General features: G+C 37.9%; 1 protein-coding gene across 1 annotated transcript in view; it reads right to left on the minus strand.

The window, feature by feature from the left end:
* Positions 1-25371, minus strand: part of BANK1 (B cell scaffold protein with ankyrin repeats 1) — a 323758-nt gene that overhangs the window by 179365 nt on the left and 119022 nt on the right. Inside the window, exon 6 of the mRNA XM_068975577.1 lies at positions 14949-15054. Within this exon, the coding sequence (XP_068831678.1) occupies positions 14949-15054 (106 nt within the window). The remainder of the gene's footprint in view (positions 1-14948; positions 15055-25371) is intronic.

Consider the following 25371-nt stretch of genomic DNA (forward strand, 5'->3'; position numbering starts at 1 on the left):
ACAGAAGATATTAAGAAGAGGTGGCAAGAATAAACAGAAGAACTGTACAAAAAAATCTTCATGACATGAATAATAACGATGGTGTGATCACTCATCTAGAGCCAGACATCCTGGAATGTGAAGTCAAGTAGGCCTTAGAAAGCATCACTGTGAACAAAGCTAGTGGAAGTGATGGAATTCCTGTTGAGCTATTTCAAATCCTGAAAGATGATGCTGTGAAAGTGCTGAACTCAATATGCCAGCAAATTTGGAAAACTCAGCAGTAGTCACAGGACTGGAAAAGGTCAGTTTTCATTCCAATCCCAAAGAAAGCCAATGCCAAAGAATGCTCAAACTACTGCACAATTGCACTCATCTCACATGCTAGTAAAGTAATGCTCAAAATTCTCCAAGCCAGGCTTCAGCAATACATGAACTGTGAACTTCCTGATGTTCAAGCTGGTTTTAGAAAAGGCAGAGGAACCAGAGATCAAATTGCCAACATCCATTGTATCACCAAAAAAGCAAGAGAGTTCCAGAAAAAACATCTATTTCTGCTTTATTGACTATGCCAAAGCCTTTGACTGTGTGAATCACAATAAACTGTGGAAAATTCTGAGAGAGATGGGAATACCAGACCACCTGACCTTCCTCTTGAGGAATTTGTATGCAGACCAGGAAGCAACAGTTAGAACTGGACATGGAACAACACACTGGTTCCAAATAGGAAAAGGAGTAGGTCAAGGCTATATATTGTCACCCTGCTTATTTAACTTATATGCAGAGTACATCATGAGAAATGCTGGGCTGGAAGAAGCACAAGCTGGAATCAAGATTGCCAAGAGAAATATCAATAACCTCAGATATGCAGATGACACCCTTATGGCAGAAAGTGAAGAGAAACTAAAAAGCCTCTTGATGAAAGGGAAAGAGGAGAGTGAAAAAGTTGGCTTGAAGCTCAACATTCAGAAACTAAGATCATGGCATCTGGTCCCATCACTTCATGGGAAATAGATGGGGAAACAGTGGAAACAGTGTCAGACTTTATTTTTTTGGGCTCCAAATTACTGCAGATGGTGATTGCAGCCATGAAATTAAAAGACGCTTACTCCTTGGAAGAAAAGTTATGACTAACCTAGATAGCATATTTAAAAGCAGAGACATTACTTTGCCGACTAAGGTCCGTTTAGTCAGTTCAGTAGCTCAGTCGTGTCTGACTCTTTGCGACCCTATGAATTGCAGCATGCCTGGCCTCCCTGTCCATACCATCTCCCGAGGTTCACTCATTTTTCCAGCAGTCATGTATGGATGTGAGAGTTGGACTGTGAAGAATGCTGAGCACCGAAGAATTGATGCTTTTGAACTGTGGTGTTGGAGAAGACTCTTGAGAGTCCCTTGGAGTGCAAGGAGATCCAACCAGTCCATTCTGAAGGCGATCAGCCCTGGGATTTCTTTGGAAGTACTGATGCTAAAGCTGAAACTCCAGTATTTTAGCCACCTCATGCGAAGAGTTGACTCATTGCAAAAGACTCTGATGCTGGGAGAGATTGGGGGCAGGAGGAGAAGGGGATGACAGAGGATGAGATGGCTGAATGGTATCACTGACTCAATGGACGTGAGTCTGAGTGAAGTCCGGGAGTTGGTGATGGACAGGGAGGCCTGGTGTGCTGCGATTCATGGGGTCCCAAAGAGTTGGACACAACTGAGCGACTGAACTGAACTGAACATAACTACCACCCAAAGCAAACTGAAGAAACTTTAATCACCATCGCAAGTTCCCTTCTGTTTCATTCGAGTCAATTCTCCACTTCAGAGGCAACTACTGTCTAATTTTTATCAAAACAGATGAGTTTTATTTCATCTGATATTTTACACAAGTGGAATCATGCAGTATATATTCTTGCATTCCATTCTCTTCTCTATTTCTGTTGAGAAGTCAGGCATAATTCATATTGTTTTCCTGTATGGCATGTCTTTCCTCAATACACACATCCCCACCTCAGCACCTACCCCTGCTACTTCTAAGATTTTCTCTTTATCTTTGATTTTTATCAGTTTAACTCTGGGGTAGGTAGGTATAAAATTTGTATATATTCTGCTAGGGGTTACAGGGATTATTGAATCTATGGTTTAATGCCATTCATCAATTTTAGATCATTCCCCAGCCTTTAGTTCTTCAAATATTTTTCTGCTCATTCTCTCTCTTTACTCTGAGAATTCAATTACACATATGCTTGATATGTAGTATTATCCCACAGACCTCGAGTCAAAACTGAGATGAGCTGAGTTTGTTCTTCTTTTAAGGCTTTACTTAGACTCTGGATTTTTCATCTTTTTCAGTTTGAATAATTTATTTTGACTGTCTTCAAGTAAACTGATTTTTTTCTCTTTTTTATACAATTATGCCCATTGACTCGTGAGTCTGAGTGAACTCTGGGAGTTGGTGATGGACAGGGAGGCCTGGCGTGCTGAGATTCATGGTGTCGCAAAGAGTCGGACACGACTGAGCAACTGAACTGAACTGAACTGAATATCCAAAAAATTTTCTGATATTATATGTTTCTAGAATTTCCTTTTTTAAATGATAATTTCCATTGCTTTGATGAAATTTCCAACTCTTCATGCATTTGTACCATTTTACAATAGATTCTGTAACATACATATCATAATTATGTTAATGTTCCTATTTGATCATTTCAACATCCGAAGCATTTCTATGTTTGCCTCTAATGACTCTCTTCTCTTGACCACAGGTCACCTCTAATTCCTTCTTTGTATTTCTTGTAATTTTATATATGGTGCTGAACAATGTACCAAAGGATCAAAGTAAATAATATCTACCCCAGGAAAAGGCACACCTTTTCTTCAGTCAGACAACTAGACTTGAAAGCTGACTCAAACTAATCTGTAGATGAGCTGAATTTGGTCATTTTTTTGTGACTTCACTTAGATTTAGTTAACCACTGGCTTCAAACACTTTGAGGGCAGAACCATAACTTTCTTGCACAGCTTAGTATCTAAGCTTTGGTGAGACTCAAGAAGTCTCTGTTGCTCTACAGACTGGCTGTCAGCCTTTGGGTAACTGGATGGTTCTTTTTCCTCTCAAGTTCTGCTTCCAGAAGCTTTCACATCAGAATATCTCACTCAGATTTTGTGCAGCCTCTGTATACACCCAGTTAAGGTAGATTCCTTACTATCTCAAATAGGGGATATTATTCCACTTTTACAACTCTCCATATTTAGAATCTGTTTGCTGCTGCTTTCCATACAATAAAAGCTTTGATGGAATTTGTTTCAGCAACTCTGTCCCACTCCTGCTCTTCAGCAGCCACTAGTGGTCCAAGAACTGAGAACTTTCAGATGTACAAGAAGGACTTAGAAAAGGCAGAGAAACCAGAGATCAAACTGCCAACATTCATTGGCTCACAGAGAAAACAAGGGAATTCCAGAAAAACACTGACTTCTGCTTCATTGACTACGCTAAAGCCTTTGATTGTGTGGATCACAACAAACTGTAGAAAATTCGTAGAGATGAGAATACCAGACCATCTTACCTGTCTCCTGAGAAACCTGTATACAAGTCAAAAAGCAACAGTGAGAATCAGACATGGAAAAGCTGACTGGTTCCAAACTGGAAAAGAGGTATGTCAATGCTCTATATTGTCATCCCATTTATTGGGCATTTGTACAGTACATCATGTGAAATGCCAGACTGGATGAATCACAAGCTAAAATCAAGATTGCTAGGAGAAATATCAACCACCTCAGATATCCAGATGATAACACTATAATGACAGAAAGTAAAGAGGAACTGAGGAGTCTCTTGATGAGGGTGAAAGCGGAGCGTGAAAAAGCTGGCTTAAAATGCAACATTCAGAAAACTAAGGTCATAGCATCCAGTCCCATCACTTCATGGCAAAGAGAAGGGGAAAAAGTGGAAGCAGTGACCGACTTTATTTTCTTGGATTCCAAAATCAGCACGGATGGCAACTGCAGCCATGAAATTAAAAGGCACTTGCCCCTTGGAAGGAAAGTTATGACAAACCTAGACAGCATATTAAAAAACAGGGACATCACTTTGCTGACAGAGGCCCATCTAGTCAAAGTTATGGTTTTTCTAGTAGTCATGCAGAGATGTGAGAGTTGGACCATAAAGAAGGCTGGGCACCAAAGAATTGATGCTTTTGAACTGCAGTGCTAGAGAATACTCTTCAAAGTCCTTTAGACTGCAAGGAGATCAAACCAATCAATCAATCCTAAAGGAAATCAACCCTGAATACTCATTGGAAGGACTGATGCCGAAGCTCAAGCTCCGATACTCTGGCCACCAGATGCAAAGAGACAATTCACTGGAAAAGATCCAGTTGGAAAGATCCATTGGAAAAGATGGTTGGAAAAAGTGACAGCAAAAGGAGAAGGGGGTGGCAGAGGATGAGATGGTTAGACAGCTTCTCTGACTTAATGGACAGGAATTTGAGTGAACTCTGGGAAATAGGGAAGGACAGAGGAGCCTGGCGTGCTGCAGTCCATGGGCTCTCAAAGAGTCAGACACAGCTGAGAGACTGAACAAGTGGTCCTCAGGTGTTTTAAGGGTCTTTCTTGACCTACTGCCCACCTCCAGTATTGATATACTAGCTTTGTGCACTTAAGACAGTCTACAAAAGAGTTAGTGGGTGATGCAGACCCACTCTGTAATGGGGGCTCTTCGGGATTTTCATTCATCACACTAGCTTAAGTACAGCCATTAAATAGTCGCTAAATATTCAGCTGGTTTTTCTTTACTCCTCATCTATAGTGAGTTATTGTCTTTTTCTTCTGTAAGGGATGAAGGAAGTTATGAGTTGCTTCTCTATCATGAAGGACTTATTCTTTCCTGGAACTTAGTTTGTTCAGATTTCTTTTGTCATTCATTTTCTGCTGCATTTAAAAAGGCTACTATGATTTTGAAGATCATCTTGCTTGTTCTTCCTATCACAGTAAGAATAGTAGACTCTTATGTTGTTGTACATCTTAATCAGAAGCCAAAGTCCTAGGAGACCTAAAGACCTTAAGCTTATCATTTCTTAAATTCAAAGCATTTGTTTTGTAAATAGTTTGTTAATCTCACCTATTAGATTAAAATAATAGATTCTGTAAGAAGATATTAAAAAAAAACTTTTAGAGTGTACTTAATCTGCAATATACACCTATTTCATTTCATGGCAATTTTCATTTAATCAAGATTCTTTGTTTGTTCTATTGTTGTTCATTTGCTAAGTCGTGTCCAACTCTGTGACCCCACGGACAGCAGCAGGCCAGGCTTCTCTGTTCTTCCCTATCTTCCAGAGTTCACTCAAATTCATGCCCATTTAGGTGATGCTGTGTAACCATTTTATCCTCTGCCACTCCTCTCTCCTTTTTGCCTTCAGTCTTTCCCAACATTAGGGTCGTTTCCAATGAGTCGGCTCTTCACATCAGGAGGCCAGAGTATTGGAGCTTGAGCTTCAGCATCAGTCCTTCCAATGAATAATCAGGGTTGATTTCCTTTAGGATTGACTGGTTTAATCTCCTTGCAGTCTAAGGGACTTTCAAGAGTCATCTCCAGCATCACAGCTTAAAAGCATCAATTCTTCAGTGCTCAGTCTTCTTTATAGTCCATCTCACATACTTATGGGCTTCCCTGGGAGCTCAGCTGGTAGAGAACCCACCTGCAATGCAAGAGACCCCGATTCAATTCCTGGGTCGGAAAGATCTGCTGCAGAATGATAGGCTACCTACTCCAGTATTCTTGGGCTTTTCTGGTGGCTCAGCTGGTAAAGAATCCACCTGCAGTGGGGAAGACCTGGGTTCGATCCCTGGGTTGGAAAGATCCCCTGGAGAACGGAATGGTTACCCACTCCCGTATTCTGGCCTGGAGAATTCCGACTGTCCGACTATACAGTCCATGGCATTGCAAAGAATCAGACACAACTGAGCAACTTTCACTTCACATCCATACATGACTACTAGAAAAACCATAGCTTTGACTAAATGGACCTTTTTTGGCAAAGTGATGACTTTGCTTTTTAATAAGCAATCTAGGTTTGTCATAGCTTTCCTTCCACGGATCAAGAGTCTTTTCATTTCATGGCCGCAGGCACTGTCAGTAGTGATTTTGGAGCCCAAGAAAATAAAATCTGTCACTGCTTCCACTTTTTCTCCTTCAAGGTATAAGTTAAAAAAAAGCTATAACTCATACTAGGGTGTGGCCAAATTGCTTTTAACTTTTTTTCCTGACAAATGTTCAGTTTTCAGTTGTTTCAATCAATGTCTTTCAAATGGTAATTTCAGAGGAACAGAATTAAATGTCTGGTAGAGGAATTTTCCAACAAAAATTCAATTTCATTAGCTTTGGAAATAAAGAGATGACCTGGAACCTAGTAAAGAAATCAAGTCACATATTTATTTAGGCTGAGCCATTTCTAACAGTTCAAGATAATCCCTATAAAAGATGGCCAATAATTATATTGAAGTTCTCAAACCAAAGCTTTCAAAAGATTAACCTAGCTTCCAAGAATAATAAAATGGGAATATGCCCAGGGTTCGCTTTAAAATTTTTTAAAGTAAGATGCATACGCAAACTGGAAGTGCATGCATGTAATCCTCTGTTCTCTTAAATCATTATCTGGAATAGCAAATCTTTATTCTCTCAATGTGTGATGGACAAAACAATGAAGCACACACCAGAGAAGATAAAAAGTCAGGGGATCTGCCTTCTAATTTCAGCTCAGCCACTAAACCTGTGGTACTTATGAAAGTTCTTTCATTTCCCTGGACCTCTATTTCTTCATTTATAAAATTATAAGTTTGGGGTCAGAATTGTAGGACTTAGGATACTCTTCTGGGCTAGAGGCCATGCCACAGATGGTTTTAGGGTAATTTCCCCTGGATGCTAATCAGATACCAACTAAGGTGGTAAGGATGATATTTGCAAAGTTGAATAAAGGTGATGATTTCCATTCCTATTCCTTTCATCATAGGGTTTGGAGTCAGATGAAATGTTACTGTTTCTATGGATCTATAAGACAGAGCATCACTGGGTTTATGAATCTGATTGCTTTGGAGGAGCACATATGCAACATATGAGGCGTCACTCTTCCTATCCTGTTGAAAGAGTAGACATAACCTATTTAGAATTGCAGGCAAAAGATAATATTACTGAGATTATTATATTTCTAGAATCTTGATACCATAAGTTAAGCGAACAAAGGAAATAGTGGGATATTAAAGTTCTTTGGTGCAGTTTGTTATCTCTCTAGAAACTTTATTTATATGCATGTGCAACTGTATTTTGTTCCTATGTTCATTTAAAAAATACCTTTTGAAAATTACCAATATATTTGCTTCTGAGTCTGAACAGCAAAGGGACCAAGAACCTAGAAAGAAGCCAAGGAAGAGTCTAGAAAGATCCAGGAAACTTGGAACACGAAGAGTATGGAAACAAGATAGGCTGCTGCTGCTGATGCTAAGTCGCTTCAGTCATGTCCAACTCTGTGCGACCCCATAGACGGCAGCCCACCAGGCTCTGCCGTCCCTGGGATTCTCCAGGCAAGAACGCTGGAGTGGGATGCCATTTCCTTCTCCCAAGATAGGCTGGGTTGGGATCAAATGTCTAGTTACTCTACCTTCAGGTCATGCCTTTCAGATGGAAAGTTGCCCACTGTCCTTTGTATGGGTTTCACACAGAAAGCCAAACAATGTGTGCTACCAAGTAGTAAATCAACATATCTGACAAATGTGTGAGATTTTGTTAGGAGCATTTGGTATATTTTGAGGACTTCTTATAGTCTTGAGAACCTGATTTATTCTTTAAATAATTTTGATAATAAAAGTGAATTAAGGCAGGAAAGTAATCTTGGAAATTTGTCTGGGCAATAAAGGGGCTGGTTAGAGCTTTGGGAATATCGTCATATGTAGTGGATGGGCAGAATATAAATTAAATATGAGAATGATTAGGGAAGCATCTACATGTAGGATGGCTGGAAAGAAAGGTAAAATACTTTTACAGGAACCTGCTGGGAAGCTTTTTCAGAGAGAAGGAGGAATAACTGATGGCCTGAATGAATTAGAGAGGTGGCAGTAAAAATGCACAAGGACTGAGATATCAGACATTCAAAAGAGAAGGCTGTTCAGGCTCCAAAGGAAAGAGTTGGATTTAAGATAACATTCAGGTTTATGGCTACAAACTTATGAGGTAGAAGAGAAGGGGTTTTCATTAAAGAAGGTAACATTTCATTGTCATGGAAAAGTCCAAGTGGGAGTATTGATGGGGTAGCTGCTGGCAATACAATTATATGGCATTAAAGTATATTAGATAAATGTGTCTTTGAATGGAGCATATTGGTTATAAGCTTAGCTCCTATATCACTAAAGATTAATAATCACCACAGAACAGTTTTTTTGTTTTTTGTGGAAGAGGAAGTATTCTGAAATAGGGTCCCAGAGTTTCTTTTGCCATTTAAGGTAACAAATTCACAGATCTAGGGACCAGGATGTGAATATCTTTGTTATTGCTGTTGTTGTTTAGTTGCTAAGTCATGTCCAACTCTTTGGTGACCCCATGAACTGTAGCCCCCCAGGCTCCTCTGTTCATGGAATTTCCCAGGGAAGAAGAACAGAGTGGGTTGCCATTTCCTGCTCCAGTGAATACCATTAGGAGGCAATTATTTCACTTACTACACTAAACAAATGGTGTTAAACCAAAAGCCACTCTCATGAAACAAGAAAGTGGTAATAACTCCATAATTCAGCATGTCTTAACACTCTCAGCAATATCTCTTTTTCCTTGACCAAGAGTTAATATTATGCATATGACCCAAATGACAGCTATTGCCACACTACCAACACATCTTTATTGTCTAAACCAGGATAGGATATTCTGAGAAATTTTTCTATCAACTGGATACAGCTGCTTTGCAAATCTATTGACCAAGATTTTTCAAACAGATTGTTGGAGGATCCCTAAATATGTGTGGGTAAACTACAGTCTTTTTAGAGATGCTGACCTCTGAACAGTAGAAGGATGGTGAGTGTGATGGTTAATTTTATGAGTCAACTGTCTTGGTTATTGTGGGTAGTTGTTTGGTCAAACATCAGTCTTGAGGTTACTGTGAAAGTATTTTTTAGGTGTGATTAATATTTACATATGGGACTTTAAGGCAGATTACCCTCCATATTGTGGGCAAATCTCATCCAATCAGTTGAAGGCCCTAGGAGAAAAGACTGAGGTTTACCAAGGAGAAAGGAATTCAGTTTACAGACTGCCTTCAGACTCAAGGCTGTAACATCAACTTTTGCTGGAAGTTTCAGCTTGTTGGCCGGCCCTGCCGATTTCAGAATTGCTAGCCTCACAATCACATGAGTCAGTTCCCTAAAGTAAACCTTTTACTGTCTCTCTCTTAGTACACACCCTTGATCCCGTTTTGCTGGAGAATCCTAACTCAATGAGGGAAATGACTGCAGTGATTCTGGAAAACTATAACAAGACAAAAAAAAACACACACACACAAGTTCTAAATGCAGTGAATATTCACACCTGCAGTAACACTAAAAAGATATTCTGTAATTATTTAGTAAAGGCAAAACCCAGAGAGCAAAGGAGTCCCTTCATGAATATTGTTTCCAGATAGGTTAGCAGTTGGGCTGTCTGGGGGATTTCTGGACCTGTCAAGCATTTCAGAGGATAGAAACTCCAGGTCTGAAAATTATCATTGTACAACAGCTGCAAACGTAACAGGGAGTTCCTTAAGGATTAATTTATTCAATCTGTAATTTAAAAAAGGAAAAAAACCCTTTCTGCTGTGTGTGTGTGTATGTGTGTGTAATCAAGGCTAACCCACGTGTGCATTTTTCTTAACAAAATGAGTGAATATTACAGAGACTATTTCTTGTTACCAGTTACTAATGGATTGCATTTATGTTTTTCTCTAACCCTGTGATAAACTTACATATTTAAACGTATTACGTTTGACCTTGAAAAACCTACATTTTTTGTGTGTCAGCTCAGAGAAGATGAACAGATGTGTCTCAATCATTTGAACACAGATAGTTCAGGAGAAGAGAATGGCAATCCACTGCAGTACTCCTGCCTTGTAAATCCCCTTGACAGAGGAGCCTGGAGGGCTACAGCCCATGGGGTTGCAAAGGGTTGGACAGGACTGAGCATGAGCCACGGTATAGTTCAGCGTAGCACATTCAGAAGGCTCATGTGCCAATTTTTCATTCTGGTAATGGCAGATGCCATAGATAAGAGATAGAAGATGAAAGAAAACAAAGGAAAAGAAAAGAAAGCGATATTCTAAATAGCTGCCTTGTTTGTGGGCTAAGTTGCTTTAGTTGTGTCCAACTCTATGTGACCCTATGGACTGCAGCTTGCCAAGCTCCTCTGTCCATGGGATTCTCCAGGTAAGAATACTGGAGTGGGTTGCCATGCCCTCCTCCAGGGGATCTCCCAAACCCAGGCATCGAACCCACATCTCTTATGTCTCCCTGCATTCTCAGGTTGTTTCTTTACCACTAGCCCCACCTGGAAAGCCAGATAAGCTGCCTTATATTTCTATAAACAAGAGCTTATTTTTGAAGCTCAAATAATACTAGTCTGATACCTAATGCTTGCTGCTGCTGCTAAGTCGCTTCAGTCGTGTCTGACTCTGCACGACCTCATAGACGGAAGCCCACCAAGCTCCCCCGTCCCTGGGATTCTCCAGGCAAGAACACTGGAGTGGGTTGCCATTTCCTTCTCCAATGCATGAAAGTGAAAAGTAAAAGTGAAGTCACTCAGTCGTGTCCAATTCTTCACGACTCCATGAACTGTAGCCTACCAGGCTCCTCCGTCCACGGGATTTTCCAGGCAAGAGTATCTAATGCTTACCACAGTTTTATTGATTTTAATCTATGGTTAGCTTCATTGCCATCAACAAATTAACACAGTAAATATTTAGAGTACTAGAGACTCTCTCAGGCACTAGGAATAAATTCATGAACAAAATAGACAGGGCTCCCTCCTAAAGGACAGCATTCGTCCTCAGAGGTAAAAGTGGTGATTTAAAGAAAAAATGTGCTATGAAACAAAAATCACTATGTTTTGGGGATTGCAAAAATACCATAAAGAGTAGCTGAGATAATTTCAAACTTGCCTTTATAAATTATTCATTAAAGCCATAAATTTAAATAATTCTGCACAAATAATTCATAACCTTTCCTCTTCAGCAAGGTCATCTGCTGAGAAGCTAACTCCAACTGTCCCTCTTTCGCTGGGGCTCCTGTGCCTCAGAGAGCCAGAGCTCGTCACAGCGGATAGGGACGCAGTGGCCGAGGAGTGGTTAATAACCTCTGCTGGCTGACTGGATTCACCTCAGCTCTACCACCATTTGAGCAAATGATAGACACTCTCAATGACTCATCAGTAAATCACGTTTGAAAATAGTACCTACCATGGGTTTGTTGAGAGGAATTAAATGATATAAAGTAAGAGAGGTTCTTAGAATTATTCTTAACACAGAGTACATAATATGCAAGCATTAGCTCTCATTAGTAGAGAAAAACACACTATATTAGTGATACTGATTTTTGTGATTTTATTTTCTCTTCTTCTTGGGTCCACTCTGAGTATATGGGTTTTATTTATTTATCTGACATTCCTCTATCTTTCCTCAACATCTAGAAGAGTGCCTAGTATAAAGCAGAGTGTGTTAAACTTCTAAGAATTCATGAGGGTTTATTTTTGTTTTTAGTAATGATACACAAAAATAGTCATGTATGGATGTGAAAGCTGGACCATAAAGAAGGCTGAGTGCCTAACAACTGATGCTTTTGAACTGTGGTGTTGGAGAAGACTCTTGAGAGTCCCTTGGACTGCAAGGAGATCCAACCAGTCCATCCTAAAGGAGATCAGTCCTGGGTGTTCATTGGATGGACTGATGTTGAAGCTGTAACTCCAATACTTTGGCCACCTGATGTGAAGAGATGACTCGTTTGAGAAGACCCTGATGCTGGGAAAGATTGAGGGCAGGAGGAGAAGGGGATGACAGAGGATAAGATGGTTGGATGGCATGCCCAATTCAATGGACGTGGGTTTGGGTAGACTCCAGCAGTTGGTGATGGATAGGGAGACCTGGCGTGCTGCGGTTCGTAGGGTCACAGAGTCAGACACAACTGAGCAACTGAACTGAACTGAAAGAGGTACACAGAACTTCAGGCATTGTGAAATTCATGTTTGGGGAAAACATTTAAAAATATTTTTTGCAAAATACCTTTGATATTGCATCTTTCTGTTCCTAATTTTCTTTTCAGGGAGTAAGATTAGCAATTTCTAATTTGTGAAAACATTTCTTTCCATGTAGAACTATGCTACATATATTTCTAGTAGTGTTTCTATAGAAGTTCTTCAACAACATATCATTAATTCCATTCCATGTATAAAAGGCTTCTCAAATCTTATCATCCTTGCATCCTGAACATTATGAAATTGTAGGTTCAAGGTCTTAATGATCAGATATTTTGAAGCTGATACTGAGTCAAGATTATAGGGCCAATGAGGCAAGCGAAACATGAGTTCAGCGATATTCATGTCTATGTTGTATATTTTATTATGCAATTTGTATTATGTTATTTTGTACTTCCACTAGGGATTAGAGCCTAATGTTACATTATGCTTGCTTCTGTTATAGGTTTAATGGCTCTGCCACCTAGCAATAACCAACAATATGGTTTTTGAATGAATTATCTAGATTATATTGAACTATCCTAGACTATATTTAACTTCTTTTCAAAAATGCAATTGTTTCATAAAAATATTTTTCCAAATACAAAATAATCATTACAGTCTAATAATGGCTCAAAGTTTTCAAATGCTATTAACTTTCTGATTAATAAATTAGAAAGTTTAATAAAGAGAGTAATATGTTGTCAGTGTTAAAGATCAATATGAAGATGAATTATTTGGCAGGTCTGCAATATTGATACAGTGAAACAATTGAGACTGATGAACTTGGATGCCCACTGGAATTACCTGGAAAACTTGAAAAAGTACTGATAGCTGAAATCCACTCGAAGATTCTTTATTAATTTGGGCGTGTGGCTTGGGCATAGGGTGTTCTGAAGGCTTTGTAGCTAATTACAATATGCACCAAGTTTCAGAACCACTGCTCTAAACCCTTGATACTCAAGGTCTGAGAACCAGCAACATCAGTTTTACCTGGAAGTTTGTTTAAAAAGCAGAAGCTTAACTATTCCCCGTACCTATTGAATCAGATCCATATTGTCAGGGTTTCCATTTAAACTATAAAGAATCCTTTTCCTAAAAAAAATAAAGGACCAAATCTATTCCATCATTTCCAACTCTAAAATTCAGATACTTCAACATGAATGAGGCACTAAGAAGCATTTTCAAACTTACCTAGAATTCTTTATCTATAAATGAGAGACCAAAGCCATCCTATCCTCTCCAATTCCACAATTCTCATTTCACAAACTTAAATATAATGCTGAGGGAATTTGTGAAAATTGTGTCATTGTTTCATCTTCACACCTTTACATACACTTTCTTTTCCTGAGAATTCCTGTTTCCTTTTTCTTTTCTCATTGAGACACATCATTTAAGATCTAGGTAAAATCCTATTTCCTTTAGGAAACACAGCTTGAAAAATAATGTAGCTTTTCTTTAAAATTCTATTGTCAATGTAATCAGTTTTGTGAAGTGTAGCACATTTTTTCCTCTCTATGATTACATACATAATATCTTGTTTTCCCAGTTAAACGATGAGTATCTTAAGTAAGGGATCATGTCATGTTCCTTTTCTATCCCAACCTAATGTCTAACTTTTGTAAGTGAACTGTATATTGTTAAAATGTATGTGGGAAATAAAGATAAGTGTGCATTACTCTCATAAGATTACTTATTCAAAGCAGCCTACCATTGCCCTTTTCCCGCAATGTGACCTTACCACACATAGTGCGCGTTCTAGCACATCTGGGTGAATCATAATCAGTTGTGCCTTAAGGCTTCTACTCTTTTTTTCCTGCTTCCCTCAGGCCTGACAGCCTGATGATAAAACTATTTCAAATAGCACAGAAACTCTACCGAAGGAAACCTCTGCTCATCAGCCCTACAGTATACCTATAGGAGACCTCTCACGTCCTGAAGCCATGCCTGTCTTACTCACCATTACATCTCCATCATTCTGTTCGGCACATGCTGAGCATAAAACTGTATTAGAAACAGTGTGTCAACCAAAAACACAGGAATAAGCAATAAACAATGCATGCCGCTAAGCTTGTGATAACATTTAGAAGTACAATCTTTTATCATAATATATTTTCCTTTATATATATGCATATGTATATTTCTATGATGAAAATAATATGCAGTCACTGTAGAAAACAAAGATTTAGCAAAATGAAAAAATGTAATCCCTGAAACAGCAGAACCCATGCATAACTGTTAGCAGATGCATATCTGTCCAGACTATTGATTTACATATGTATATGTACACATATATATGCAGTGGGCATTTATATATATATACACACAAACATATGCTATTAAACATACGTACCTCTTAAAACAGGCTCACACTCCATCTCCTGCTATATATCCTACTTGTATTCGATTAAGTGTAAATCAAAGCATCACTCCAGTCAGCAAATCAGTTTAAAATAAAATTTGTTTATGATGGTTGCATTAACATATGTACCAAAATTTATTTGATCAATGACCTATCTTTAAAGGACTGAGTTATTTTCATTTTTGGTAATTATAAATAATGCTATAATGAACAATTTTCCTCATTCATTATCCAAATATTTTCTTGGAATAAAAACCAGCTCTCTCACCAAGGGATGAGAGTTTTTGAAAACATTTCATCAGCAATTCTATACTCTTTGCTATAATATTTATTACGTAGAGTGAAATGTGACAAAAAGAATAATTGATGCAGTTGGAAAATACTCACATTCCTTTTGAGGGCAGATTTCAGTTTGGAGAGATTGGAATTCATAGTATGGTATCTCATGTTTGAATGTGGATGTGAGAATATCATCAAGTTCGTCAATGTCACTCTGTTTTCAAATGAAAAGGAAATGTTTTGTTAGTTTAATTATTTACAAAGAAACTTACTTAGTGCAATATAATAAAAATTATTGACTGGGATAAATACTGGGTAACCTTTAATAATACTTACAACTTTTTAAAAATAATAATATAAAATATTAGGGACTTGGAAAAAAGCCACTTATTAGAATAATAGAAAAATGAATGCAAGAAATAAGTCTTTGCTTTTGGTTGGGCTTCCTTTGTGACTCAGCTGGTAAATAATCTGCCTGCAATGTGGGAGACCTGGGTTTGATCCCTGGGTTGGAAAGATCCCCTGTAGAAGGGAAAAGCTACCCACTCCAGTATTCTGGCCTGGAGAATTCCATGGGCTGTATAGTCCATGGGGTCGCAAAAAGTTGGACACGACTGAGCAATTTTCACTCACTCTCTTTGGATGAGCTAATTTACTTGAAAATTGACTAATTTTAGAAGAGTTTTATAGGAAGTCAATGATAACACTGTAATTTGTTTCAATAATAAATTCTGTTAAAATATATGCTTCATTTTAATAAATGAGATAAAATGATGAATCTGATTCTTCAATTTAAGGATCAGAAATGAGATTATTTTACTTCTGTGTCAAAGTGAGGGTGAATATTCATCTTGACCTATTTTTTCACCTGTAGATATAAAATAATTATATATCAACTTTATTTCCCTAATCTGAACATTTTGGGAGGAGCTATTGGTCTTGTACTATCAATGACATAATGGACTGCAAAAGCTACCATTTCTTTTAAACTGTGTTTTGTGAAGCAATGGCTGGGATTAAACTGACTTGTGACCTAGATGATTAAAGCTGAGAAAGTAGGCCAATGAACAAAATCCATGGGGTGGAGAGAGGATTATGGAACAAAAATATCTACTAAAGACTTTTGAAATGATTTCCAAGTAAATTAGATAGACTGCCAATATGAAGTCACAGAAATTAAATGATTGGGTTGAAAAAAATGATTTATTCTATTTCTTCATTTTTCAATAATGTGCCTATCTCAAATAATAAAGTGGTTCAAGCCTTTCTGGATTTTCTAAAAGTCCTGTTTAGAAGTGAAGAGAAAGGATGAAAGTTATAGCTATGTAACGCAAAGCAAAATGAAAGTGATGGTGGCTCAGTATTGTCCGACTCTTTGCGACCCCATGGACTGTAGCCCGCCAGGCTCCTCTGTCTATGGGGTTTCCCAGGCAAGAATACTGGAGTGGATTGCCATTTCTTCCTCCAGGGGATCTTCCTGTCCCAGGGATCAAACCTGCATCTCCTGCATTGGTAGGCATTTTTTTTCTTTTACCATTTAGCCACTTGCGAAGCCCATATCTAACTAGAAGGGTGCTTAAAAATACAAAAATCTAATCTTCCCACATTTAATAGCTGACAAGAGGCAAGGAAAAAGGTTTTAAAATAATGATGTTGAATGAATAAACCTCTAAGGTTGACTACAGAATACTAAGTTATTTTTTAAAATCTGGTAGAGAAATACAGTAGTAGTAAAGAATCTTAACAAGAGAAATGATTTCAGTGAAATAATCATAGGAAGGCTATGAAATGTTCAAAATAGGAGACAAAATATATCATTTGCAGCATTTTACTTTCAGGTATCTAAAAAGAAAAGCAATGGTTGAACTAAAAACATCTTGTTTTTCTTATAACAAATTTTTATGCTTCCTTAAGTTTCACTAGTAAAAGAAAATAAGATTCACTTCGTTTATTCCATTGTTCATAATGTGTGCTATGAAAGCCAGCCAAAATAGACATTTAAAGGAAAATCTGATACACAGTTTACATATCTTAAACAAAATTTCCTCCTACAGCTTGTAGAGAGAATGACAGAGAACAGAACAAATATTTTCTGTTTATAAAAAGCCTTTTGCTTTTTTACTTTATAAGTATTCAACTTCAAGTACTTAATGTAAAAGAATAAACAAGTAAATTGGGCTAAGATAAAAGAGATATTTTCCTTTGTCAAATTAATTTTTCTAAGTTTTAAGTGAGTCAGTTCTAAGAATTTCAACATGTCATGACCACACATGCAAAAATAAGTGTTACGAGTATTAAACAATGCAATTTAACACCTCCTTCAAATACTTTGTATTTACTATTGATTAGGTATTCATGCAGCTGTAGAATATCTTTAAATAACTTGAAAGCAATTATACCAGGAAGAAAATATATTTCGAGATCTGAGTTGAAATGCCTGCTTCAGGGCTCATTAGCTGTGGACCTTAATAATACTTACCCAACAGAATTACTTAGGAATTTAAATAAATACTTTGATGTGAGCCCTTAGCTATAACATATGAAATACAATCACTGTGATTTAGAAGAGTGCACATCTATTCATGAGGAGAGTTCACTCCCCAAACTAGCCTTCGCACTGACTGAACAAATTAAGTGCAAAGGCTAGTTTGGGGAAATAAGTCTGAACAAATAATTTAGTTTCTCTTTTTAAATTGAGTAATGCTTATCTTTAAAATCAGTTAGAATGTAGGTTTTATACTGTAGTACAGAGATCCAAAACGTCAGAGGCTAAAGCAAGACAGAAGCCCATTTCTCTTTAATATAAACATCAGGAATGAGGCAGTCTGGTGCTGCTGTCCTGGCTCCTTGATTATGGGATCCAGGCTCTATTTTGTTTCACTGCTGTGTATCATTTTCATGGTTTTGGATGGTTCAAAAATCATTCCCTTGTTAGCACTGCAGTCAGTCACAGGAAAAAGTGAGTAATGGGGAGAGCATGACTGCATCCTTCTTTTAAGAACATGATCAGAAATTTGCACAAATCACTTCCATTGACATGCCATTGGCCATCAATTAGTTATATGACTACACCTAGCTGCAAGGGAGTCAGCAAGTGTAATAATTACCTGGGTGGTCATGTGCCAGTTATATTACCATACAAGAAAGGAAAAAGAAATATAAGTGAACAATTAGCAGTTTCTGTCATCTCCATCAGTCATGAGAAATGTATAAACATCATAATTATGTGAAGGCAATCTGATAAAAGTCAAAACAACAGCACTCTTCTAGACCATTGATTGAATTTGTGCTGAATTTTTTGACTTGACCCCTCCCTTACATAAGGTCAAAAAAGTCCCAAAACTTTAATTTGATCAAACTTGAACAGACTTTTGAATGAAGATATTTAATAATATTAATAATGAAACAAGAAATGAAATAAAGTTTTCTATGGCAGACATTTGTTAGAATAACCATAAGAACCATGTCTTTTCTCACCCTTACATCCCTTTAGCAATCATTCTGTAACACCTTCAGTTCAGTTCAGTCTCTCAGTTGTGTCCGACTCTTTGTGACCCCATGAATTGCAGCACGCCAGGCTTCCCTGTCCATCACCAACTCCCGGAGTTCACTGAGACTTACGTCGATCGAGTCAGTGATGCCATCCAGCCATCTCATCCTCTGTCGTCCCCTTCTCCTCCTGCCCCCAATCCCTCCCATCATCAGAGTATTTTCCAGTTTGTCAACTCTTCGCATGAGGTGGCCAAAGTATTGGAGTTTCAGCTTTAGCATCATTCCTTCCAAAGAAATCCCAGGGCTGATCTCCTTCAGAACGGACTGGTTGGGTCTCCTTGCAGTCCAAGGGACTCTCAAGAGTCTTCTCCAACACCACAGTTCAAAAGCATCAATTCTTCGGTGCTCAGCCTTCTAAACAGTCCAACTCTCACATCCATACGTGACCACTGGAAAAACCATGGCCCTGACTAGACGGACCTTAGTCAGACCTTACTACTGTTAAATATGGGCTTCCCAGGTGGTATTAGTGGCAAAGAGCCCGCCTGCCAGTGCAAGAGATGTAAGAGATGTGGGTTTCATCCCTGGGTTGGGAAGATTCCTTGGAGGAAGTCATGGCAACCCATTCCAGTATTCTTGTCTGGAGAATCTCACTGACAAAGGAGCCTGGTGGGATACAGTCCACAGTTTTGCAAAGATTCAGACACAACTGAAATGACTTAGCATGCAGGTATATGCGTGAAATATGCATGTGAAACAAAATAAGGGTGTTTTTAAACATTTATTTAGTTTTTAATTGAATAACTGCTTTACAGAATTTTTTTGTTTTCTGTCAAACATCAATATGAATCAGCCATAGGTATACATAGGTCCCCTCCCTCCTGACATCCTTTACAATGTTCTGTTAGTTTCTGTCATAATTACATGTATATCCCCTCCCACATGAGCATCCCTCCCTTCCCCACATCCCCCCCTCTAGGTCATCACAGAGCACCAGACAGCTCCCTGTGTTATACAGCAACTTCTCACTAACAATCCATTTTACACACAATAGTGTAAATATATTGATGCTACTTTCTCCATTCGTCCCACTCCCTCCCTGCCCCGACTGTGTCCACTAGTCCATTCTTTACATCTGCGTCTCCATTCCTTCCTTGCAAATAGGTTCATCAGTATCATTTTTCTATATTCCATATATATGTGTTAATATACTATAATTGTTTTTCTGTTTCTGACTTACTTCACTCTGTATAGCAGGACCTATGTTCATCTACCTTGCTAGAACTGACTCAAATTCATTCTTTTTTATGGCTGAGTAATATACCATTTTAACGTATGTACCACATTTTCTTTATCATCTGTCAATGAACATCTAGGTTGCTTCCATGCCCTGGCTATTGTAAATAATGCTGCAATGAACACTGGGGTACACGTGTCTTTTAGAATTGTGGTTTTCTCAGGATATATGCCCAGTAGTGGGGTTGCTGGGTCATATGGTACATTTAATCCTAGTTTTTTAAAGAAATCTCCATACTATTCTCCATAATGGTTATTTCAGTTTATATATCCACTAACAGTGTAGGAGTGTTCCCTATTCTCCACACCGTCTCCAGCATTTATTTGTAGATTTTTTGATGATGGCCATTCTAATTGGTGTGAAGTGATACCTCATTGTAGTTTTGATTTGTATTTCTCTAATAATGAGTGATGTTGAGCATCTTTTCATGTGTGTATTGGTCATTTGTATAACTTAGGAGAAATATCTGTTTAGGTCTTTGGCCCACTTTTTGATTGGGCTGCTTGTTTTCCTGATACTGAGCTGTATCAAATGCTTATATATTCTGGAGATTAATTCTGTGTCAGTTGTTTTGTTTGCAGTTATTTTCTCCCATTCTGAGGGGAGCTTTGGAACAAATATTGCATTAGACCATTCAAAGAAATGTCTTTCAAAAAATCCTTATCTAAATGAGGCCATGATTTCTTGAAAAATTTTGGGAATTATTCTCTTGAATTGTTTTAGATGCTAGCTTCCAAAACAAACAATAGAATTAGTCTCATCATTTTATATTCATTTGATTTTTTCCTTTGTTGTCCTTTTTTTTTTTTTGCCCTGCTCTTTTAACTTCAGCCAAAAGCAGCACTGCCTTAGCCAATAGCCCAATAACCTTCTTAATATGGCCTGTGTCTGTGCCATCAGGAAGCCAGGACCTCTGATTGATGGATCACATGAGGTTGGGTGGGAAATTTAATGTATATTCTTTCATCCAACAAAATACACATTGAGCAGCCATGTATCTAGCAGTGTACTTGATTTTGGATATGAAACAGGGAACTAAATAGATAGCATCCCCACCTTTATTGACTTTGGAGTTTAATGAGAGACAGATAATGAAAGATAATTTGAAAAATATCATACCCAGAAATGCCAAATTATAGTATTACAAAGAGATACATAGGGAGATGTATGGATCAAGGAAGGCTCCGCTGAGGAAGAGGTGCTGGATTAAAAATTGGAGTTAAAACTAACTAGATGAAGATACTTATTGGAAAGGGCGATAGAGAGAGGGTTTCAGTTACAGAGGAGCACATATAAAGGCCCTGAGGTAGGAAATTAACTAAAAGTAAAGCAGATCAGAGGTCCTGGAAAGCAGAAGCAGAAGATTAAGATGGGACCTACTTAAAAACTTTTGCACAGTGAAGGAAACTACAACCAAGATGAAAAGATAATCCTCAGAATGGGAGAAAATAATAGCAAATGAAACAACTGACAAAGGATTAATTTCCAAAATCCACAAGCAGCTCATTCAGCTCAATACCAGAAAAACAACCCAATCAAAAAGTGGGCAGAAGACCTAAACAGACATTTCTCCAAAGAAGATATACAGATGACTAACAAACATATGAAAAGATGCTCAACATCACTCATTATTAGAGAAATGTAAATCAAAACTACAATGAGGTATCACCCCACACCAGTCAGAATGGCCATCGTCAAAAAATCTACAACAATCCATGCTGGAGAGGGTGTGGAGAAAAGGAAATCCTCCTGCACTGTTGGGGGGAATGTAATTTATACAGCCACTATGGAAGACAATGTGGAGATTACTTTAAAAACTAGGAATAAAACTATATATGACCCAGCAACCTCACTACTGGGCATATACCCTGAGGATACCATAACTGAAGAAGGCACATACACTCCGGTGTTCACTGCAGCACTATTTACAATAGCCAGGGCATGGAATATTATTCAGCCATAAAAAGAAACACATTTGATTCAGTTCTAATGAGGTGGATGAACCTAGAGCCTAAACAGAGTGAAGTAAGTCAGGAAGAGAAAGACAAATATCTCATATTCACACACATATAGGGAATTTAGAAAGATGGTACCGATAAACCTATCTGCACGCATCAGTGGAGACGCAGACATAGACAGCAGACTTGTGGACACAGAGAGGGAAGGAGAGGTGGGAGAAGTTGAGACAGAGGCACTGCAGCGTATATATTACCATATGTGAAACCAGGCAGCTAGTAGAAAGGTACTATATGACACAGGGAGCTCAAATCTGGTGCTCTGTGACAACTTAGAGGGGTAGGGGGCTCCAGCGGGAGGGGACAGACATATACCTGAGGCTGGTTAATGTTGATATGTGGCAGAAACCAACACAATATTGTAAAGCAATTATCTTCCAACTAAAAATAAATTATTTTATTAAAAAGATTAAGTTGGAAGGTGAGAGGGGCAATGACATCAAGGCCATATTTTTCATGCTAAATATTTTTTTAATCCATTTAACAACTGGAATCTATTGAAGTATTTGAGCAAGAGAATTGTATGCTGACATCATTATTCTTAAAATACCCTCACAGACCAGGGACTTCAGATAAGTAGGGTGTGTGCAAAACCTACAGTTGGGAACCAGTTAGGAGATTAGTCTAGCAATGTAGGCAAGAGGAAAAGGTCCACTAAAGTGTGAAAACTAGAGAGATGTGTAGAGAAGTGAGCAATATTTAGTAAGTAAAACTGATTTGGCTTAATAATGGATTGAATTTTTAGGGTGAGGGAGTGCAAGGTATGAGGAGACTCCTGTGTTTCTGGTTTTTAAAATAGATTGACTATGATGCATTTCATGAGTTAGAGAACAGTGAGAGATAGGAGGAAATCCACAGTTGGTGTATATCTCATAAGCCAATGAGATAAATTGCAGAGGAAATAATCATCAAAAAATAAGGGTGGCTAAGAATCAAAACTGGATGGATTTAAAATTTTATTTTATAGATCTATAATGAAGAGATTGCAAAGGATATTGAGAATGAAAGGCAAAGGATGTAAGAAGAAAACCAGGAACTCATGTCTTCTTGGAAGTTAAGGAGAAAAATTAAATCAAGACAGTAAGTTTGTTCAATGGTGTTACTTGCTGCTGAAAAGTCAAGTTACATTTTTAAAATGTTCATCAGATTTATTGGGAGGGACTTGTGCATAACTGATTTATATTTGTTTGTGTGTTGATACTTAATAAGGTTGATGAAACTAAATGGCTGATCTCTGAAAAATAATAAGTTCTTAGAAGTTTAATTTTCCTTATCAAAGACTTATTTTACTTAATTTCCTATGTCCTGATACAGATAATGTAGAAGCATATTTCATGAATGCTAAACACAATTTAAACTTCCCAAATTATATTCCACTTTATTTCTTTATCTTATTGTTAATACTATTTAATAAAGAGAACCACAAGAATGTACAATGACTTTTAGTAAATGCAAAAAAACACATTTTGGCCACAAGGTTTTTTAGTCTTCTAATTTCCAAAGAAGTATGGAATATTTGGGGTTTGTTCCTACCTTTTATTTATATGAATAAAGCTATGAAGGAACCTTGTTAACAGTGTTTGACTTGTGCTTTGTTTTTTAGGGTTGTTTAAAAATGCTCGCTATGATTGAAGATCTGAATGCTCTAAAGAACTAGACAGTAAAAGCAGAAGGCTGTGCTTGGATGGGGTTGCTATAGACAGCATTTACACCAGCACACAGACATCCACTGCAGAGGGCAGTCAAAGCCAGCCCCAGCTTGACAAGAAGAAAGAGGATGTAAGGTGCAAGAGAGACACTTTAGTTTGGGAGAAATAAAGCACTGAGGAAGTATTTATTTTCATCAAGTGAGCAGAAACTATAAATTAAGAAGTCATTAACAAAATATATTCTAAATAGCAGCTAAACATAGACTAAAACATATGGGACCAATAACTATGAAAATGGACTAAGATGGCCTATAAGATCAAGAATTGTAGAGAAACAACAGTATAGTTATGTCACTGGCTATTTCTGTGCTCAGAAATAGTCTTTTCTTATAACAGTGGCTGTATCTACCATTAAAGCTAACTGATTTACTTGTTTTTCTCTAAATAAATGGATGAGTATACTAGCTGTGTGTTCTTGTTTGAGTCAATGATTTGTAACTGAGGTGAGTATAATCATTGAGTCTGGGGTATCCTAATCAGGCATCAATTAACCGTTAGGAAATGTCACATCTAAACTTCAAAAGATTTGTTTTACTCTCATTGGTCCATTCCAATTGGGAGAACACACAATATGAAAAATGAATCCAGAAATACATCTTCAAATTGCATTTTGACTATTCTTTGTCTGATTAAAAATCTCTGATGGTTTTCTTTGTGATAGCTCAGTGGGTAAAGAATCTTTCAAAAGCCTGCAATGCAGGAGACACAGGAGGTGCAGGTTCTCTCCCTGGCTTGGGAAGAACCCCTAGAGAAGGAGATGGCAACCCACTCCAGAATTTTTGCCTGGAGAATCCCATGGACAGTGGAGCCTGGGGGGCTACAGTCCAAATCTCTGCTCAGAAATACAAAACAAGTAATAAAACTGATCAAAGGTACATGAAACTCAAATCACTTCCTTCTTCTCTGGGAGCAGAATTAAGAATCAGTGCAAATAAAATGGAAATAAAGGCTATATGGAAAGCCCATATATTTGCAAGTCAATCCTCTTTAATGGAGAATGGTCATAGCTCTCAATCTAAATAAGCATTTTTTTTTTCTTGACTTACAATTATGGAATATTTGAGCTGGAAATGACCTTGGAGATCATATACTTAAATTTCTTCACTGTTCACAGGAGGGAATTCCTTTAGCACTAGGGAAAATGAGCGCTCATGAAGTGATTACTTAATAAAAGAATCCAACTCCTGCTCCTACCCTATCTAGAACTATTTCTCTTATACCACACTGCCACAGTCCAGTAGGAAAAAGGAAAGATAATAAGCAGCCTTTTGAGAGAGGTAAGACCTTAGGCATTTATGAGTAATAAACCTCTCCTTAATGTTCATAAGAAAGGCAAGATCGGAATCAAAAATTTTACAGCCATTAAAAGCCAGTAATGAAGTATATTTGGGAAGCTTGATGTACTGCAGCTCATGGGGTTGCAAAGTGTCGGACACGACTTAGGGACTGAACAACAACGATGAAGTATATGTACATGGAGTTCATGGCTGAGGTAGGATGAGAACGGAAGTCTGTAGTACAAATTTGCCTAGTATTGTGAACCTCTGAGAGTCCCTTACTTTCATAAGCATCAGATTCATTTATTCAATTTTATAAATAAATGGCAGTATAATTTTTAAAAGGGAAGATTTCATTTCTCTTTTATTTGTATACTTATATTATAGGTTTTCACTTATTTTTTTAAATAGCACTAGGAAAACACGTATCACTCTTTTCTCATGTTTTTAAACCCTTAAGTATCAGTTGTGTCACATGCATCAGGAACTATAACTACGTGAAGAAACTGAGTATGCAAAGATGAAAAACACAATGCCATGCCTTAAAGATGAGGCAGTGGAGGGTAAATGGCTTACTGTGTGTTTAAAGACGGCCCCGTCCTGGGTGGCTAAAACACAGGAATAATGGGGGGAATTAAGGAGACAGGAGGCATGCTGTGGAGGAGTCAGTGTTGGAAAAGATGTAGGACCCTGAAGGCTTGTGTGTTTATCAACCTTTTGCGAGAGGCAAGGACTTTTTTT

Source organism: Capricornis sumatraensis, chromosome 7 (assembly GCF_032405125.1).
Source record: "Capricornis sumatraensis isolate serow.1 chromosome 7, serow.2, whole genome shotgun sequence".
NCBI lineage: Eukaryota > Metazoa > Chordata > Mammalia > Artiodactyla > Bovidae > Capricornis > Capricornis sumatraensis.